Below are 21,938 nucleotides of genomic sequence, written 5' to 3'. Positions count from 1 at the left end.
GAAAAAAGCTATTTATCAAAAGGACAGTGGGAAATACTTTCTCCCCCAATCCCTCAAGCTTCTAACACTCATGGCACACAATCAAAGGGAAACAGCCATAAAAATGACTTAATACGTGACTTTTTTGAGGTACAGTAACTGTTAGACAAGTGGCTATAAAAATAACACAGCTGAGGAGGTCCAAATTTATTCCTGCTTAGTGAATCTCCAGATCAAAATGTGCTCCGTTAATCACTCAAGTTTTGCTTTTGTGCTGTTTTGTTTCTAAATTTTCCTTTCTTTTCACAGATGCTAGCAGATCCCACTGATGATAAATACCTTGCCTGGCTCACTGTCCACACTCTGAGAGACCACGTGGTGGTTGGGTCCCGAGGCCACGTGCTCGGGGAGCACTCAGGGAGGCGCAAGTACCCACAGAGGTGGCCAGATGGCCATGAGGTGCCCAAGCTACGATGGCCAAGTCCTCGGAGATGGGGCTGGGACTGTTCACCAGACAGCTGACTGTGCCTGCCCCTGCTCAGGCCCTGTTTCCTCACTCCCCTGCCTTCACCCCCTCTTCTGCTCCTCCCACCCCTCCCCACAAACACACGCACACCCGGCACAGGCTCCAAACTGGCAGACAACTAACACTCAATCTCTTGGGCCACTGGAGTCTCCAGTTTTTTTGTGGAAGATGGCAAAAAACCCAGTCCATTCTTGTGTGCCCCAGCCAGCACCACACTGTGTGTTCCCAGCCCCAGCCCAGACAGACGGCAAATATTCAAAGGCAATCACCAGAGCCGGTGGGACACAGATGAGCGCAAGGCGTCATTTACAGACTTAATTATTAGAGGCCTTTAGAAATATTTCAGCTGGAGAGGAAGGGAAGGGGGAAGAACACTTAAAGGCCTTTTAATTTCTGTTGATTCTGAGGGCACAAGCAAGATTTGGGGGACCTGCCAGCAGCCCTGCTGCAGGAGTCTCACCTTTCTTGCTGTACAGAATGATAACTAAAGAATCTGAAGGTGAGACAAACTCAGTTTCATTTTGGATCTAAAATCTTTCCAAGATTTCTTTTGAGAAGGCCAATTAATCTGATTTAAGTTTCACTGTTGGTATGATCCTGGACCTACAGAAAACATCAATTCTGGCCAATACCATTCAAATTAAGTGCGATCAGGTTTCCATTTCTATTACACGAGAAGATTCCAGACTACGGCTTGAAGGTCTCAGGGCTCTAACTGTACTTAATAGTAAGCCTGGTTTAAAGACCCCCGGGCACTGGCCCCACGGAGCAGTGAGGAACTCACCAGCTGACAGGCAGCCTCAGGATGAGGAAAGAGGATGCAGAAATGCTTGGGATCACAAATGCCAGCGCTGGAGGAGGGAGGTCTCAGAGCCCGGCTGCTCCCATTCTCACCTTGGGGAGCCCAGGCTCCATGAGGTGGCCAAGCTGGGATCTGCACATAGGACTTCAGACTCTCAGCTCGGTGCTCCTTCCATCTCCTCCCTTTGTTAAATCAGGAACCCCAGACATAAGACACCTTGCATGAAGGTAAGGGAACGAGGCGGGGAGGCTGCTGTGAGTACAGCGGCAGGTGTTTGCCCAAACCTCCCCCCTCTGCTCTATGGCAGGGCAAGGGGCTCTACTCTGTGATCTAGGGCAACTAGTGAGAGGATTATGTAAGGAAGAACAGCCCACAAGGCCCAGGAGCTATCAACTCGTTCAGAGGCCTTGCAGGAATTTCCTGTTATGTGATCTGGGACTTCCAAATAACTACAACCAAGCTGAGGCTGTCAGTCTCCTCTCTCTTAGGGGAAATGCATGTTCTTGAGTCACTAGTTGCCTGTGCCCAAACTCTCCAAAGGCCGGGCTTAGCTCCAAGAATGCCCACAGGGAGCCAGCATGAGGGTCTGCGTGGAGAACAAAGAGTGGGCCAGCTCCAGGCTCTGGGTGAGCTATGGCTCTGCCCAGAGGAGGAGAGTCAGCAACGTGAAACTCTCCACGACCAGAGTCACAAAACCCGGCAGGTGCTTCTGCTCTTCCTTTTCTTTTTAATTTTTTTAAATTGTCAGACATCTATTACACACAAAGGAGCACACACACATGTACAGCCACTCAAGCCGAGCATGAAAGCACTGCAGCCCTTGGGAGGCAAACCCCCAGCCACGTCCGCCTCCCACCACCACTCCACCCGCGGCAGAGTGAGCTGTCATGTTGGCGTTTAGGAATCATCATTTCCTTAGTTTTCTTGTATTTTTTAACCACTTGTGTATACTTTCCTGAAGAGTACAGTTCAGTTTTGCCCATCAGTGCATGTAGCCAGGGTCTGTACATTTTTAACTTTATATAGTACTCAACTGGATAAATATATCTTATTTATCTATTCTGCTGTCTGTGAGCACTGAAGCTGTTTCAGTTTGGGCTACTACAAACAATGCCATAATGAATACTCTCGAACGCATCTCCTGGTTCTCAGGCGCCGGAGTTTCTCCACGACGCACACATGACAAGGCCACACGGCAGCCCTAGAATGTGCTCTTCACTCAACTAGGTGATGCCAATCTGTGTTCCAAAGCTGTGCTGCCTCCCCCTCCCTGAAAGACACTCATAAATGCACTCCACTTACACAGAGAAGGGGTCGCTGGTGACTCAAGCGCCAAGAAAACCTAGCTCATCACCAGACTAGCCATATAAAGCTATACCTTGACACCTCCTCTGTAAGGCAAAGCCCAAGACTTTAAAATTCTGAGCCAAACCAGAACCAGCAACCCAAATGGCAGGGCTTTCCACAAGAAAAATGTCACAAACTCCCCCAAATGAATGAGGTAGCACCAACAGCTTTGGTGCAGACCCACCTGCCCATACTCTTAACTGTAAGCAACTAGTACAAATGTGTCCCTGAGATACTCAAGGCAGAAAGACTGCAGAGCAATAACTCTCAATGTAACGAGGGCGGTGAGGGAGAGTGGTAAGGGGGGAGGGGGTCCTAGAGGCTGCCCACCTGCAGCCGCCACATACCTGTACACGGGCTGCATCTCCCTTGCGATGCCGATGACGGCGCCTGGCAGGAAGTTGTCAAACTCCTCAAACAATTCCCGGATGTTGGTCTTATACTTTAGGTCTAGGTCCAGCTGAATTATCCGCAGGATCTCTGGAGGAAAGAAAAGGACAACAATGAGACAGACACTCATCCTGGGAGGCTCAGCCACTGTTAGAAAATGAAGTGGAATCTGCAGAAAAGGGTACTGGGTTATTCTTGCTGTCACCCAATAATGCAAAGATACCACTGGAAACAAAGCTCCTTCGTCTCCCAGCAACCCCCGACTCCCTAGAAGTCTTCATCAACAATCGCCCCATAGCTTTCCTTCCAATTGCAGACATACATTTTCTGTAAAACTAGGTGACCAGATCTTCCAGTTTAGGTCACCGTCCTGGTGTAACTGTCAACAGAGCACCACTGAATTCCCCAAAGTATCTGATTTGGATGCTATGGTACACGGACACCCTTTAAAACTCAAAGCACACAGGTGTTTCTCTTTGGGGCACAAGTAGTAAATCTCCCCCAAGGGAAAGAGAAGTAAAAACCATTATTGCTTCAGGCCCTGATCAGTACGTTCTGCAGGCCTGGGTATGTGTCAAGTTAGGATGCTGACCCAGAGAGAAACAGTTGAAAGACCCCAGATGCTGTTTTGTTTTAATCCATTGTCTGGAAGACTAACTAAGCTATAATTAGACAGACTGAACCTCACAATTACCTGGCTCATAAGAGCTGTTTGCTTCCACTGCCTCCAGGTGACTCAGAGATGAGAAAGGGAGGAGAGAGGAGCAAAGTTCATTCTCCATCCTTCACCCAAAGCCTGTTTGAGCTCCTGGGTGGGTGGTGCTAGCAGAGGACCACACATCAGGCTGCCGGGATCCCGCCCTCAGGGGGAGACACCAGGTAACTGAAAACAGAGAGGGGGTACCTAGTACTGACCTGAACTAGAAGAGAGGCTGCTCGGGGTTATGACAAGAGAGAGTAAGCACTAAGGGCAGCTCTGGCCTGGGAATCAGATCACGTGAGTGCAGACACCAGTTCTGCTGCTGATTAATTCTGTGACCCTGGGGAAATTATCTTACTTCTCTAAACCTCAGTTGTCTCATTTGTTAAAGCGCAGATGACACGATGTGCCGCGTGAGGCTGTGACGCCGAGAAGACCAAGTAACGGGGAGACATATCTCACACACCCAGGCTGCATACGCTACAGGGATCCTGGGTCTGCAGCGTAGGGGACTCGACTGAGCCTAAGGCAGTCAAGGAAGACGTGACAGAAACGGGGAGCTCGGCAGGGAGGAGGGGTGAAGTCACACTACCACCCATCCAGAGCTCTGGGCTCCATCCTTGGCTCTCCACCAGCCTTTCACGCTGGCCCAGCCATGGGGCATGATGCTGGGATGCTACCATGGAAGCCCCCTGAAGACAGGGACCCCATCTTTGGCATCTCGGCCTCCATCCACTCACAGTGCAGGGCATGGCATTCAGTAAACGCTCAGGAACGTTTGTGGAGCTCAATAGCCATCCTCTAAATTAGTGTATGAAGAAATCACAGCTTATGATTCAAGAAAAACTGTTTCATTTGTTCCTGTTATATTTTCCTTTGTGACACAGAACCAAAACACGAGTTGGCATTCCATATGAGTTTTCCGAAAAAAGCAAGTGCCAGTAGGTGAGACTCCAGCTGCCCGGACCAGAGGACAGGGAGAGGGCAGCAGGCTTCTCTCTGGCCCCGGCAGGAGCAGGTACAGGAGGACGGGCCCCCAGGCCAGGGTGACCCGGCGGCCGGCCTGCCTTCACACGGCCCACCCCACACGTAAATGTGAGTAGAACTGCCGCTCTCCCTCCTGCACTGAAGACAACACTCAGGATGACCACCACCCAGAAACCAGGAACGGTGATGATCTGAGAGCCTGGAGGTCAAGAAGCCCTGCGGTGACGTGGCTGTCTCCCAGGGAGCTGCCTTAAACCAGGAAGGAGAAGAGAGGCCGCAGGCTGGAGTCTCAGTGCCCCTGCTGTTCTCAGGTGGCGCTGGGGAACAGAGGGAAGGAACCTGATGGTGACCTTAGGGAAGGACACTGTGTCCCAGGGGAGAATGCCCAGGCGTAAGAGTTGCAGCATCAAGAAGTCATGATGGGGAGGCCCCACCGCACACACCAGGCTCCAGCCCTCTCTCTCCTTTCTGTCCACCTCCTGTGCCCCGAGCTCCCACATCCAGGGTCTCAGGCAGCTCTTCACGAAGTACAGCAGAGCCCTCATGAGACAGGGACAGGATGGCACCATCATCTGGAGCAGAGCAACCCCATCATAGCAGCAGAGAAGGACAAGGGTGCTTGACTTGGAGATGGGGTTCTCAGGGGTGTGTGGTGGCAGTTTTGTGGCGTCATCAGGGCTATGAAAGAAAGGGAAATTGCATCCTCACGGCCTTGCAAGTACTTCTGATAATATCAACGATGGCCACACAGAAGCACCTCTTCTCTGAGTGGTTTTTAAGTGTCCAGCACTATTACACAGGCAATAGCTTACTTCTCGTAACCACCCAAATGTTAAATGAAGTTATCCCCATGTTTGGATGAAGAAATAGAGGCTTAGAAAGGTGAAAAACAATAGTCCAAGGTCCCACAACAAACAAATGTCAGAGCTGGGATGTAAACCCAGGTCTGTTGGACTTGAAAGGCCAGCATCTCTTCCCAGTACACCCTGAGTCTGCTTCTGGGCAGAGAGGAGCTCCAGGGAGGCAGATCTCAGATCCAATACCACCCACACAGGGGGCCTGGGAGCACACGGAAGTGCCCAAGACCTTGATAGACAAACAACAGAGCAACAACCTGGCTGAATGGGAATTACGGGGAAGTAAATGGTGATTTCACTATAATTAAAGAACTTCCTGATAGAGGGGCCATTCAGTCTGTCAATCAGTCATTCTTCCTTGAAAGCCTACCATGTGCTATGTGTACTCTCTGGTCTTTCAAGATCCTCTAAATCCTACTTCATCTGCCAGGAGCAGCCTCCTTCCCTGGCCTGCTGGACAGGCCCTGGGCAGAGCGCCGAGCTCAAGGACATCAGATGTCTCTTCCTGCATTTGGGCAGAGCCCTGGCCTTGTCTTCATAAGCCCCTCAATAAATCTGAGCACTTTCCCTGCCCTTTAGGGACTGGCTGGAAGAGAACTTGGGAAGGTCATCCACAGCCCTGAGACACAGGAATTTGAGATGCTTTAATATTTTTTGTAACTCCTCATTTGTAAAGCACCTTTCAGGAAAGGTTTCTTAAAATTGGTAACACTTCTTTCAAGAGGGACTTCAAATGAGGTTAACCGATTAGGAAGGAGAGAGGCAGCAGCTCCAGCACGAAGTGACCCCTTCACACCACTGTGAAAGGACTGACCCTGCTGTCACCTCTGAAGCTGAGGCAGGAGGACACTCCCTTCTATTCAGGGAGGCCGACCGCCCCCAGTGCAGTCTGCACTGTCATGCAGGCGTCTGTCCAGATGGCTATCCTTTTATATAATTATGAAATAAGATGCCAAGTTGTAAATGTCAGTGATGAAAAGAGGAAGACGCTTACCAGGAATGCTGGAATTCATTAGGAGGAGATTTTTTAAAAGGGCCCTGTTCTTCTGGCCCCTGGTCCTTGATACAGTCATCTCTTTGTGAGAACTACACTCGGAGGGGTTTTTGGGTGGGGGAGGTAATTAGGTTAATTAATTAATTAATTATTTAATGGAGGTACTGGGGATTGAACCCAGGACCTCATGAATGCTAGGCATGTGCTCTACCACTGAGCTAGACCTTCCCTCCCATCCGGAAGGTTTTACATATAACGCTGAAAGACTGTTCTGAGGATGAAACAAGACTGATATGCGGATGTGGCAGCCACAGTGATGGCCCAGAGAGGATGCTGGTTGGAGGACAGCCATAATGATAGCAGTAGGACCACTGAAACGTAAGGAATAAGCAGATGGGATAATCGCCCCCAAAGCAAAGAGGAGATGAAATCTACAAAGCATGGGAAAGAATGTCTGAGAAAAAGGAGGACTAGTCAGCTACAAAACTCAAATCAATGGCTGACACCTAAGGCTGGTTGAATGTCTACTAGGTCAGAATCCCATGGGAAGATAGCAAAAAGGTAAAGGACAGAATGATCTAGGATAACGGATTTGACAAGAGAACCTGATAATAACTGAGGCCAATATGCTCATTGCACAGATGGGGAAAGTGAGGACCAAAGAAGAAGAGGGACTTGTCAGGGACCACACAGTCAGGCTAAGTGGCAAAGCTGATCCCAGAGCTCAGGTCTTCTGACTCTCTAGCCAATGCTCTCATAATAATTAGCTCTCCTCCCTCATGGACCAGGAACTCCTAGGGAGCAGAAGACATTGTGCAATGGCCCAAAGGGTCGCGCACAACACTTGCCAGGCGCCCGACACAATTAGCTCACAGAGGATCAGCATATCATCCCATGAAAATGTAAACCTGAAGACTGATAAGCAGTAACCAAAGAAAAGAAAGAGACTTTCACGATCCACACACTTTATAGCCAGATTTTGGAGATGAGAAAATGGCTCTCCATATTCTCACATAAACATCAGGCAGTGTTTAAAACAACAACAACAACAACAACAACTTCACATTCCTCTAAGACAAGGCCTTGAGCTGTGCTAAATTCAAAGGGAGGCAGGAACCTTACTTAGCTTCCAGGAGCCACCCATGGAGACGCAAGCTCAGTGCCTGGTGTGAGGCCACAGCAACCAGGAGTCAAACACCGTCTGCCCCACTGCCCAGCATCCCCTGCTCTAGTCAGACGGGTGCCCTCTTGGGAATGTTTTGCTGCTACATCCAGTTAGCTGTGTGAGGGGCATTCCAACCAGCAACTCAGACTTAAAATCTTCTCATGTACGTATTTAAATCACAAAACAAGAACTGAAGTGTCAGTGTGTGCCTGTGTCATTCTCGCAGGTAGAAGGAAGCTTGGCTCATGTGTTGGAGAAAGGCCTGTGTGTGCACCTGGTGTCTGAGGAACACATTTGTTGCTGGTCATCCTCTTCAGAGGAGTTCAACTCCATGATGCTGGCTGCCCAGGCCTCTTGGTAGATGATGGAACCTAGAAGAGCTTCCAGCATTCCCACCTCATGGGTCCGCAGTTGGAGCTTTAAGCGCTGATTTCCACAGAGGGCGACAGTTTGGCAAAAGAGCAGGCAAGCTGACCTGGATATTTCAGGAAACAAAAGAACTGCTGCCTACAAGTTACAGGAAGGTGGTTCAGGGGTCCTGGATGAAACCCCAAACCACAAAAATATGAATGTGTGACCACAAGATAGGACCCACTGAAGTATGTCAACTCAAACTGCGAAAAGATGCTCAGGATGTAGGTGGGCTCTTTGGTCTGGACATACTTCCACTTGAACTTCAACTCCAGGGTATAAAGTAAAAATGTGGTACCATCTTCACAAGGGGGCAGATCTGCGCGCCACATCCTCTCACGTGCCAGTTTCAGGCTAACCCAATGGTGCTGCTTGATTCTAACAAGTTGGAAAAGTAAAGACAAGATCCCACGTGCTGTCTCGAGACGCGCTTTCAAGAGCTTCAAGATGCCATTACTATCATCCCCACCTTGGCCCTGGATGGCACTGAGGAGGTTCCAACTGCAGGGCAGGCATCTCTGCACACATGCACTGCAGAAGGCAACGTCCACAGCCTTAGAACCAACTGGGAGGCTCCCAAGTCAACACTCCCCAGTGGAAACAGGCTTGGGACAGCTCATCATCAGCCTCCAGTTAAATTAGGCACAAGGCATGTCATCTGACCATGGATGGAATTACAACCCAGAGTGACTAATTAATGATACCCCAAAACAAACAAAAGGATAAAAAAAAAAACCTCCTTTCCTCCCCCTTCCTTTCTCCTATCCGCACACAGGAACAATTCCTGGTAGACACAACTTACCACACACAAAACAAAATAGGTCAGGAAATGATGGAAACATAAGACGTGCTTAGGTAAGCACTGGGCCCGGCATCCTGGGCAGATTAACCATGCAAGTGCCTTCTCTCCCTTTCTGTTTTGAAGGAACATCAGAGCTTCCCGGAGATAAATATTTATAACACATCAGAGAGCTCTCACTTCAGAACCCAAGCTTTCCACTAAGCGGGAGGGGTATGGGGAGGAAGGGAAATTATGACGACCCCGAGCTATGCAGGGTGTCATGGGGCCGAAGACCCGGAAGCAGCTGCCTGGAAAGGGAGCGCGACTTCTCATTGTCCGCTTGGCCAGGCTGCAGCAATCTGCCACCTGCTTTATCATCCTCTGGAGCTTGGTGATTGCTGCTCAGCAGCACCTCTGGCCTCCAGGAGCCAAAGGGCAACTGAAGGGGGTGGACACTTCCTCTAAGGGTAAGAGGCTCGTGACCAGGAAGAGACAGCCAATGTGCCATGCCAGCCACTCCAAGCCTGGTTTCTCCCGCAGGAGGGCCTCTGGCCCTGCGTGACGGAGGGCCTGCCTTTGCATTGTACAGACCCAAGCTGTGTCCCCGAGGGGGTCCCAGGGTGGAATGGGCTGGGGTGGTTTCACATCCAACAGGGGGAAACTTGGGTCACCTCTCAGCTGGGCTCTTCCCCATCCTTCAGAGCTCCTTCTCCATTCTCTTCGCCATCTAAGGCCCAGCTGCAGGACAGCTGGCTAACTATGGGAAAAGCTGGCACAGAGGAACACAGTGGAACATGCCAAGGGTCCAAGGGCTCAGATTCCTGGGGCTCCTCCAGCCTGGTCAGCCAAATGCTCCCTCCCTCAGAGCAGGGAGAGGGTGTCTGTGCCAGGCCCGGGCTGGGGCTTGACAATTACAGACTCAGCGCACGAGCCTCCACTATGCTCTGCTGGGTGGGTACAAGGACCTCCTGTCTTCAAGTGAGGACGCTGAGGCTCAGAGAATTTGGGTGACTTGTCTAGGACAACCTGGCAAAGAAGCGTCGGAGTTCAGAGCAAACACTGATTTGCCTCATACAGTTTTCTGAGAAAAGCCTTCAGACATCTCTGAAGTCCCTTTTCAAATTCCACTATCTTAAAAACAAGAAATCCTGCCACATCAAAGGCAAAAAGACCAGACAGCTGAGAGCACCTCGGGCAGTGACTGGGGCTTCCAGGGAAGAGAAGGGGGGCCCCACTTCCCACAGCCCCCTCCCTCAAGATCCCATCCTCAAGGAACTTGAAGGCTATTGGGGTTCCATCTCACTGAGCAGGGGCCAATGGAGAAGTTTCAGGAAAAAAATTCTCAAAGTTTCATGCCACAAAAGTAAGCTGAAGGGAAGTCCTGAAGGCCCACGCTTGCTCCTCAGCCCCAGGCCTCCCTGCCTCCAGGTCCCTGGAGGCCGGACACAGGCAGCCCTCAGGTCCGCAGGCTCTGCTCAGTCAGGAAGCCCTCCAAGATAATCGATGTTTTCCACATGCGCAGCGGCCCCCTCCCCCGAGGGAGGAAGGTAAGGGAAAGGAAACAGGGCTCAGAGAATGATTTACAGAATCTGTTAGCTGCTCTGGTGACAGGCTTTGGGGCCAAGAGGTTGGAATTAATGACCACAGTCGGTGTTATGTGTTAGCTACACAACAAATTCTTTCTTCAAGCCCCACTCACCCTTCTCAGAATTAAGCATGGAATGTTAGCTACGGCTCAGCCATAACATTTTTTTACAACTATCAGCTCCTGTTTTGTGGACAAAGTATGACAAAAAAACATGGTTTTTGCTTCAGCGACGGTGTAACATGAGTCTCCTCCCTCACCCTTAGCACCTTCTGTGACTTGGTATAAATCACATCCTTTAGGGTAGAACAGAATTTATTTCGAACTTGGCTAAAAACCTTTAGGGACATATATAAGAGGAGGACACATAAAACACCTGGTCTCAATTTTCCCCTCACTTCCATTGCTAGTATGAAATTCTAGCTCATGTACTTTTTGTGAAGTTCAAGATGCAGGGGAAACTGAATGTTAGATTTGAAAAGAAGAATGTCCCCTTTCTTCCATTTCTATGAGGTGGACGTCTGCGGTCCCTGCTGGCCTCTCCACAGCTTTTAGCTCTCCAGTCTCTGCTACAGACTTTATTTCTTGTCTCTAAACGTGTAAGCGATCCTTCCTATTTAGGTTAGGGCCACACTCTGACTTTGTTCACCAGCACTGACACTATGCCTGCTCTTCACTAGCAAGCTTTCTTCACAGACCCCTGAGGATGGCAGCTGTAGAAAGCAGTCCTCTTTGGGCAGAGGTCTGCCCAAGAGGTCAAAGCCCAACTTTGCAAATTCCTCATTCTGAGGTTCTTTACTAGAAGTATGGGGGCTCCTGTTTCTAATCTCACCCACCCTCTCTCTTTACATATTCTGGCCACTCCTCCCTCTGTACTGGCACTTGAACCTACCCCGTACCTATGGATTCGGTGCAGAATTCAGAAAAATAACAAAGGTTTTGTCGCGATGCCTTGCAGTTCCTCATCCCCGTCCTCTGCCCTGACACATGCCTCTGCCCCTGGGCCTGGCCAGCCCTCCCCCTTTGGTTTACTTAGATGACAATGACAATAACAGGGCTGATTCCTTGTATTTTACACCAATGCTCCAAGTGCATTCTCAGCTCACAAAACTCTTTCCCAAGCTTTAGCTCATTTAATCCTTACAAAGACCTAGGGGGCAGGCACACCTGTGTGGATTGGGTCCAATGCCACGTAACAAAAGACCTAAACTAACAATGGCTTAACACACATAGGACCGTAGCTACGCTATCCAGGGATGGTGTGGCCACTTTGTGAAGTTGTCAAGGATCCAGGCTCCTTCTACCTTTTCATTCTGCTATCCTAGATCTGGTTTCCATCCTCAAGGTCACCTCATGGTTCAAGATAGCTACTGATGCTCCAGCCAACTTGGTTGCATCCCAGTCAACAGAAAGGTCAAAGGGAAAAGGACCTCTGCCCTCTTTGCCCCCTGCAATAAGGCAGAATGTTTAAGCAACCTTCCTGGGGGTCCTTAATATTTCTTCTTATGTCACACCAGACAAAGTTTAGTCACATGGCCACATCTAGCTACAAGGGAAGCTGTGAAATGTATTATATTACTGGGCATAATACTACTCCCAAATAAATGCGATTCAGCTAAAAATGAAAAAGGAGAGAACACAGTAGCAACTAGCAGTAGTTCCACAACAGGCAGGCATTAATTCCACCCATTCTGCAGATGAAGAAATAGAGGCCCAAAGAGATTAGGTTTTGCTAAGGTCACATGGTCAAAAACGGCAACACAGGAACTAAGTCCATGTCATATGACCCACATGCAGACCCCTCTTCCTGGCTCACCAAGTCCCCTCGCCGCAGAAGCCACTAGCATGTTCTTGCTGCTCACCTTCCAGATCTCTGTTCAGCCCTCACCTGCTCCGAGCTGGCCAGGCACTGAGACCTGCCCCTGCCAGTCCTGGGCTGCCATCCCAAAGGACTCTCATCCTTCGTCGCCTGCCTCACACCTCTCTCCCTGCCTGGCTCCTTGCCCTATGTCCCCACGTGTCTCCTCGAATCCAGGCGTGGTCACTAGTAAGGTGAGCTAAGCCAGAGACAGCCAGACTCCAGCAAGCTGGGCCACATCCCCAAACTGCCTCTGTAATGCCCATGGGAGTTCTGTGAGCAGGATGCCTCACTCGGGGGCACTCCCTCGAGGACGGCTGACATCTTCTAGCATTGTTTCCGGTGGTGAGCCTCTTGTGTGGCCGGCGCCTAGTTCCATTCCAACACTGAGAGCACATTTCCTGCACGTTGCCTGGCTGTCTGCTTGCACAGGAGGCTGACCCACACTGACAACGACACTAAGCCAGCACAGGCAGTTCTGCTCTCAAGGTCCCCACACCCTGGCCACTTTTGTCACGTCACTAATAAAAAGGCTTCTGTATTTCAGTAGCAGCGCTTCCTGGAGGGAACAATGGATCCGCCCCTCTTTCCTAAGGCTGATCTGCTAGAGGCCCCTTTATCCAGCAGGCTCGTCCTTCTCAAACAGGGTCTTGCAGCCCACCACCCTCCTCAGACCCCAGGCTGTGGGCCTCCAGCCTCCTCTCTAGCGGAACACAGCAGAAAGACCTGCAACCACGAGTGAGCAGGCACTGCCGAGATGCTCACACCAGGAGCGAGGGTGGATCGGGCAGAGAACAGCCAACTTCTCCTCTGGGGAGAAGGCCTACCCTCCGGGACACACCCAACTCTTCCCTAAGCTGAGGAGAGGCCCCACATCACCCTTATGCCCAGAAATCCACATGACAGCAACCTGCAAGGAGAAAAACTAGTTTCTCCACTTTATGAACCCAGAAATGCCTCTCTGAGATTTTTATGGGAAGAACTACCCATCCCCTTACCTTTTGAAGCAGGAGAAAATATATCTTTTCTTCTTTCTTAAAGATTAAAAGGTTTTAGTCTTTTCAGGAGGAACACCTGTTACCCTGTGACGGTTTGCAAACTGAATGGCCAGTGGTCAAAAGCCTCTTGCGGTTTCCTGCCTCCTGAGTCAGGCCTCCTGAAAAAATGTCATTTTATTTTGATTTTCATGCTACGTTAAAAAAAAATGAATCATTTATCATCATCTATAAAATAATATGGTTCCCATACACCTGGAAACTAGGTGATGAACTAGGGAATTTTTACATATTTTACCTCATTTAATCCTCACAAGTAGGGTTTATTACTCCCATTTTATAATTTTCTCCCACCGAAGGTACAGTCTACGTTTCATTGCTTTTATCCCTGTTTACCAGGATAAGAGGAGCCCCTCCTACTATGACTCTAATAAGATTACCCAAGAACATGGAAAAGTCAAGACTGGCCCCTGTGCTGGGCGTCCAGACTCCAAGTTTCATTAGAAACCCTCTTTATAACCTGTTCCCATCACAGACACAATTAAAAAGATTCTACCAAACTATGCTTAAGCACTGATTGATTCATTTCCCCATTTTAATTAAATTTTAATTTCATTTAATTCAGTTTCTAGTTTTTAATTAAATAAAGTTTATTTGTTTTAAAAAAGACATAAAATATAATGCCAAATTGACATAATTGCAGATGAAAGAAAAAAAAAGATGTAACCTCTAAATATTTCAGTATGTACTTGCTATGAAACAAGGACACTCTCATAATAACAGTACAACCATCAAACCCAGGAAATTAACACTAATACATCAGTCCCATTTAATCTACAGTCCCATTCAAAATGTATCAATTGTCCAAAGACAAAAACAAAATTTCTGCTCTAGGATGGCATGATTGTCACATCTTTTTAATCTGAAATATTTCCTCAGGCTTTCCTCATCTTCCAAGACCTGGGACAATTTGAGGATCACAGCCCAATTATTGAGTAAAATTTCCCCCTTTTTGGGTTTGCTAATGGTTCCTCCTGATTAGATTCAGGTTACACATCTCTGTCAAGAACAGCACAGAAGTGATGCTGGGTTCTTCTCACTCTATCATATCAGGAGCATGGCATGTCAATTTGTCCCATTACTGGCGATATGAATTTTGATCCCTTGTTTTTTAAAACAAGTAATACAATGTGCTCTGCCTTATTTAATAAAATGTGAATTTAGGGACCCTGGGCAAGTATGACTGGGCAGTGTACTGGGTTAGAGCCCTGGCTGATGGGCCTGACTCTGCCACTGTGTCCGGCCTTGGACAAGCCACTTCCCCTCTGGGCATTAGTCTTCCTAGACTATAAAAGACAAAGGGTCTCCAAGACCCCTCCCAGCCCTGCCTCCTTGTGACTCTGAAGAGGGGTGGCCTTTTTCCCCAGCTCATAACCCCGGTGCTTGTTCTGAGAATAGCAGGTATATTCAGGTACACAAGATACACACACTGTGTTGACTTCAGCCACGCCAAGTCAAGCAGGCCATAAAGTCCCTACTGTGTGCCCAGTACTATGCTAAGTATGGAGGAGGTTCAGAAATGAATGACATCGTTCACAGCAGCAAAAAAATGCAAATTTAGTAGGATTTTCATTACACAGCCTCTGCTGCTGCCCCAGCTGCTTCCAATGCTTCCTTATTCCCATTCCCCAAACTACTAAATATTCTAACACTTACTTAGTACCTACCAAGTGCCAGACGCTGGAATACTTCCGTATCTCCAAATTTCCATTTAACAAATGTAGGAAACAAAGGTTTATAGTAGCCAAATAACTTGCCCAAGGTCAGTCAACACGGCTGGAGAGTGACTAAGTGACTAAGCACGCCAGGCCTGTCGGCCCTGGAGTCTGAGCTCTTTAGCCTCATTGTGCTCCCTCTAAACAGCTTTACCTTGAAATCAGCCCACAGCCCGTGCCAGTTATCTATAGCTGCATAACAAACCAGCCCAACATTTAGTGGCTTAAAACAGTGTATGATGATCCCCCCATGGGTCTGGGTCAGCTCAGCTCAGCTGGGCAGTCCTCACCTGGGGTCGGTCCCCCATGTGGATACCAGGAAACGGCGAACAAGGCTGCAGTCTCCCAAAGGCTCGGCCAGGCTGGACAGCCACACCCCACATATTGCCAGCAGGTGACGCTGGCTGTCGGCAAAAAGCTCAGCCAGGGCTGTCAGCCAGACACTTTCGTGTGGGCTCCCCCGGGGCTTTGGCTTCTCCCAGCAGGGCAGCTGGGTTCCAAAAGGGAGCTTGCCAAGGGACCCAGCTGAAACTGCACAGGGCACCTGAGGACTGAGCCTCAGAAGTCAGGCTCCATCACTTCCACTATAACCTATTCATCAAAAACAAGCCACGAGCCTGCCCAAATTCCAAGAGCGGGGATGGCACCTGGGTGTGAATTCCAGGAGGCGTGGCTCCTTAGGAGGTCATCTTTGGAGACCAGCTCATCCTATAGTGGAATTACAGATTATTTTCAATTTCTTCTTTATGCTATTTGAAATATGTATTTTTGCAATCACAGAAATAAATTAATATACTAAAACATAAATAGTGTAATCATAAGGCATGATTATCAATATGTCCAATATATATTAATGTTATTATGTATTTATTTGTGTGGACACACACACACAAATGCAACTAGAAGAAAATGTGTATTTTTTAAAATACTGGTCTATCTTTTCAAAATGGACATGTATTACTTTTAAATTAAAAACATTTCTAAAGGGATTAACTAACTTCCTCATAGCAAATACTCATTTTCTGGCAAAGCAGATCAGATTTAAGGCATTTTGCCATGACCTCAAGTTTAAGATTCTTCTCAAGGTAGCCAGGGTTACCCATTTTAATCATCTTTTTCTTAAGGCAAATCCATCAAGAGACTCCTGCCTTCCTCCTACTTCACCACAAGGTGGTTTTCTGGGTTTCCAGGTGGATTTTTAAAGCAAAAGCAAACAATCAGCTGGGAGTTTCTCTTATCTGGTTTCTTTTTCCTGTCATTTATCTAATTGTATTTGTGCTACATTTTCCCCGTCTCCTCTTGCCAAGTACATCTTGGAAGTCCAAGGCAAATGGCAGGCACTTTGGGTATCTGAGCAGCTTGGAAAAAATCTCAAGTCTACTGGGATGAGTCTCTCAGGAGCCAGTTTGCATTCTCAGAGCTCCAGAGCTAGAGGAATCCCGAAAAAGGAAGATCAGCTTTAGAGATACCCGAGGACGCAAGATCACAAACCCAAAAGTTCAATCAACCCTTTGCGGCAAGGGAGGTAGCCTGAGGCAGAGCAGTCCCCCTCCTGTCAGGTAAGTGACTGAGTAAACCTCACGTGAACAATGCTGCTGCCATGGCCCCAGATGTAAAGACCGTCTAAACCCAACAGCAAAAGCAGCCAGGGGGCCTCCCTCTGAGTCACATCCCCCAAAAGACACTGCTGAGCCTGGACGGGAAGCTTCTGGAATTGAGTATGGAGAGAGCAGGGAACCCAGACAGGAGGTTCTGCTGTGGGACTGCGTTCTCCTGGTGAAGCGCCCTTCCTGAAGCAGGGCAGCCTCTGATCAGCCAAGCACAGGGTCTGTCAGCAGAGTCCGCACGCATCAGCGGCTCCGGGAGCCTGGGGAGGCTGATTTGTTGAGTCAGTCCGTGCTATTTTTACCCAGTCACTTTCCAACCATAAACCCACACTTCAGAACTCATTGTTTGGGGTGGATTAAGAAATTCAACTTGGCCTTTCTTGTGGTTTAATTTCCTGCACGCCTGTATGAAGGAAAAACTTTTGCATTCCTATGGAAACAAATGACATTTTAAGCTTTTCTTGGCAGGATGGTGCTCAGATTGTTGCTGTGTTGACTGTCCTCTAAACCCTCACTGCCTAAGCAGTTAGGATTAAGCAGGAGGCCACAGCCTGCCCCTTCTCTCCTCTACCGAGGCAGGTAGATTCCCACAGGTCAGTGTTCATGGTCTGGCTACTGAAATGTAGGGTCAGGGCAAATGTGCCTTATGAATATTCCAGTCCAACATAAGGAGATGAGGTAGCCTTTGTGCAATTCACGTAACAGTTAATTGTGACACCATCAGAGTCATTAGTGCAAAACATCCAGACACAGAGTTTGGTAACTGCTGGTGATGGAAGTGTTGAACAGTCTTGTAACTATTCCCAAACGATTTCAAGTATAAAGCCAGGTATAACTATGTGGTCACAGAAATAATGAACACATACCAAAAGAAAGAATGTTCTTCGTCTATGCAGAAGCCAGGATAAATCTTATCTTCTTTTTAAAACACTTTCACCTCTACTTATACCTGAAGTACAGTCATGATGCCTTGAGTACAAACAAGGTCTCTAAAACCTCAGGGTCGTCCTGACTGTCAAGGAACACTACTAGCTTAGGCACAGCTGTGATCTTCTGTTCAAGGATGATGCCTTTGCCTCTTCCAAAGAAAAATCTGGAACTGCACCAAATTTTCCTTCCGTATCGAATGAGACGCTTCAGATGCTGTAATACAGATGGAAACTCAATGCTGCTAGAAGTCAGCCACTCAGGAGGAAAAATGCTCCCCCAGGAAGCTGATCGTCAGGCACTGCCCTCCCAGCCCAGGTGAAGCGCCAAGCCAGCCCCTCTGAGTGACCGTCCCAGCGACAGCACGCACGGCCGGCGCACACAGCACAATTCTGACACCAGATGCCTTCCTGCTCATGACCGACAACTCTGCATTCTTTTGATCATTCAACAAATATTTATTACCCCCCTATTGTATGCCAGGCACTGGTCTCGCCACTGCAGATATATCAGGGAAATGACAGGCAAGGGTGCTCTGCTTCTGTGTCGCCCTCAGTCTGGACAGGATGACTTCAGACAGCAGTAGGTGCTGTGAAGGAGAAAACAGTGACGGGGGCAACCTGACGCTGCCAGGGCGACTGAACCTGGGTCAACAGGGAAGGCCTTTGGAACAAGAAGCATTTGAGCTGAGACCTGCAAGATGAGGAAACAGAAATGCAAAGATCTGGGGGGAAGAGAGGGCAAAGGGAGCCACTAGTGAAAAAGCAGAGTAAAGAAAGGAGAGGTGTGAAAGTTGCAGCCAGAGAGAGGCCAGGCCCTCTGGGGGCTTCAGGTAGGTCAAGGGAGCAGCCTGATGTGGCAGCGCCTCTGCTCTGTAGACTTGGCACCTCTCTGTGCCTCTGTCCCCGCCCAGGCATCTGGGGTGACCAGGGTGGCCATGCAGTATGCACTGAGCACCAGGCATGTGGACAGGAACAGGGAGCAGAAGACATCAAGAGGTACGTGTGAGGCATTGCATGATGTGTGTAAGTCAGACATTATGCTGCGCCCCTTAAACTTAAACAGTGCTCTGTGTCAATTATATTTTAATAAAATTGGAAGAAAAAAAAACAAGAAAAAGAAAATCATACACATAAATTTGCCTACTGCCAAACAAATAAAATCATTTAATATCCAAAAAGGGGGTGTGGGGGTGGGGGAAGATGTGGAGAGGGAGAACTTTGTGACAATCTAAGGGGGAATAAGGAAGGGGATGAAACTGAAAATGAGTCCTTTGTTTCTGGCTCAGGCAACCCATCATTTGCCAGGATAAGACAGGATAGATTTGGGGAGAGGAAGACAATCAGTCCTGGGTTGCCTGTTGACTTTGACGGACCTATGGGGTCTTCAGATGGGGATTTCCAGGGCCAGTGCTGAGACTTTTTAAACACAGGTCTCAGGTGGACATGGTGGTGAGAACATGACCAGTGCTCATCCACACCCTGTTCTCCTGGCTCCTCGCAGTTGGGTGGCCCTATGACTAGTTCCTGGCTGAGGGACTGTGAGCAGAGGTAATACGTGTAATTTCTCGGTGACAACAGTGCACAGCCCCATCCACTCCCCCTCTGTAAGCCATGTGTTCCAGAGGGCGTGGCTACAGGATGGAAGTGGTCTGGATCCCTGGGTTGTTGCTTGAAAGGAAGTTGTCCTAGAGAGCTGCTACACCCAGAGTGAAATTTGCTTGGGAGAAAAAAAAAAAAAAACTATGTATTAAGGCACTGAGACTTGCAGGCACGTTTGTTGCTGCAGCCCAGTCTAGCCTAGCTGTGTCAGCACAGTGTACAGTGTACCAGCAGTAGCTGAAGTCAAGCCACGGATCAGGTGAGCACACGCAGTCTTTTATCTGCCCACAGAGCTACAGGGAGAAGAGGCATCCCTGCCCTCCTCTAGGGTGCATATCACAATCTTGGGCGGGGGGGGGGGGGGCGGTGCGTGCTATATAGATTGTTTAAATCCCCTCCAGGTAATTCTGATACCTCCGTGTTCATCCACCCCCATGATCTGAGAATAACTGGGATGAAATGAGGAGAGAAGCAGATCCTGAATATGAATCCCATTTCTGTTACTCAGTCTCAAACACAGCAACTTGTGAACCATCGGAGTGCACCACCTCTCTGATACACCGGTCTTGTTTGATTGATTTATCACATCTATTAAGCTCCCCTGGCTTCTCCAGTCCCTCACATTTGAAGTACCGATGCTGAGGAGGCTGGAGAACTGCAGAAGACTGACGTTCATCTGTGTCTCCCACAGCAGCCTATGGGCGCTAACTCCCTTATGCTCACCTAGGGACTCTGAACACGCAAAAGGCAGAAGTTTGGGGCTGGAACTGACCATGTGAATAGCTCCGTCAGAAGATACAAAATCACTGTTCCCATAGCAACACTCCTTAACGCATGCTTATCGGGTCTGCTGAAATGTGACGTTAGACGTAGGACATGGCCAGCTACTCAGAACCAATGGGAAGGAGCTCGCAAACCCCAGTCTGGGAACCGACTCCCCAGGCCTGCTGACACAGCTGACGTCCCCTCTCCAGCACATCAGGGCCCACTTGCCACCTCCTCTCTCTGGGCTTTCACACCAGCACGACCAGCCAGGAGTTCCTCCCCTGGGACAGGGCGCAGCCCTGCTTGTGATGGCTCTGCCCCTTCCTCAGGCTTGAGCATGTGTCCTCCAGCCAAACTCCTCATCCGCGTGTAGACATCCCTGGCTGTCCACGCAGAAGACTTGCTCCCTTACAGTATTTGTTTCCATAATTCTACCATATGTGCGTGGAATGAACCAAGCGTTCACTCATCTGTGATGCGCGGCAAGCAACAGCCCCTCAGCGGCACATGCTATGTCACACCGTCCTTTTATCCCCGAGGGGGAAACAGGATCTGAAGACAGGCTTCGACCCCAAGATGACCCCAAATGAGCAAATCCAAGACACTCTCTTCAGATGTCCTCTGTTCAGTGTTTCCACCAAGGACTTGTTAGAAGATTGAGAAACAGACCCACCGGGCTCGCCCAGGTCAGGAAGTAGAGAGACAGGATGGTCATGCGACTATTTTTTGATATTTCACTGCTGCCAATTTTCAGGCCTCATGCCTCCTCTTGCCCACACCTGGGCAAGCTGTCAAGAAAGCTTTGATGCCGGCAGAATGTTCAAACCATGCAAGCCCCATCCCGCTCAGAACCCTCACCCCAACCCCACCCACAGCCACCATAAAAGCCCCACGCTGGTCTCCTTTCCCTATTCTCACAAGTCACTTTCAGACCAGTCTGGGAAGTCTGCCCTGCTCTCTCCAGGATGTCTCATTATGTGATCCCAAATTGGGGGGGGGGGGTGTCTATTCTGGTGCAGCAGGGTAGCCACAACAAAGGGGATACACAGGGATTTGCTGTGCCTGCAAGCACTGCATCTCCAGTGGGACACAGCCACGGACTGAGAACCCGAGTGCAGCTATATCACATGCCAAGGGGGTGCTGTCACCTGCTCTGTACTCAGCCTGTGCCCATCCATCTTGCAGGGCCCACCTCTGAAGTACTTTGTTCACCGCTGGTCCCCGTATGTGAAGAGGGCAGAGACCCACTGTAGCAGGCCCAGAAGCCAGCATCTGGACCGTGAGCAGTCTCGAAATGTTTCCTGCAGGGAACACACGAGGAAACCAGGGCCGTTTCCCCTGATTAAAAGCTGCCTTTGAATTCCTGAAAGAAAGGAACCAGGCTTCTTCACTGAGGTCAGGAGTTGGTATACACATCAACAGATAAAAGCAGGCTTTGGACAATGTCAGAAAGAATTTACTAAAACCAAAACATGTCTGCAGATGAAAGAGTATGCTTCTGGTGGCGGCAGCTCCCTGGTGTCAGGAGTCCGAGCAGGTTGCGCGAGACCACCTCACGCTCCGGAGATGCCACAGGAGAGACTCCAGGACTGATGAAGGCATCGCACCTTCGAGTTTTTTTCCAACCCTGAAATCCTCTAACCCAATGCAGCCACTCCATTAAAAACTGTAATGTTCAACAGTCTGACCAGAAAAGGATATGGAAGTTTGAGGTCTGGTTTGCAGTCACGTCCGATTTAAACCCATCCTGAATCCCGGCCAAGAATTAACAAGCTGAAGAGATCTCTGTGTGCATGTGTGTGCTCATGGGAATGGGTAAGGGCTGGGGAGAAACCGTGATGAGACACAAACCCCAGACTGGATACCGGTAGGTTACAAATTCAGAA

General features: G+C 49.1%; 1 protein-coding gene across 1 annotated transcript in view; it reads right to left on the bottom strand.

The window, feature by feature from the left end:
- Positions 1–21,938, bottom strand: part of XXYLT1 (xyloside xylosyltransferase 1) — a 161,227-nt gene that overhangs the window by 69,796 nt on the left and 69,493 nt on the right. The window contains exon 3 of the mRNA XM_045519817.2: positions 3,002–3,134. Coding sequence (XP_045375773.2) covers positions 3,002–3,134 — 133 coding nt within the window. The remainder of the gene's footprint in view (positions 1–3,001; positions 3,135–21,938) is intronic.

Source organism: Camelus bactrianus, chromosome 1 (genome assembly GCF_048773025.1).
Source record: "Camelus bactrianus isolate YW-2024 breed Bactrian camel chromosome 1, ASM4877302v1, whole genome shotgun sequence".
Classification (NCBI taxonomy): Eukaryota; Metazoa; Chordata; class Mammalia; order Artiodactyla; family Camelidae; genus Camelus; species Camelus bactrianus.
The sequence above is the reverse complement of the archived record's forward strand: the minus strand, read 5'-3'. Positions and strand labels throughout refer to the sequence as shown.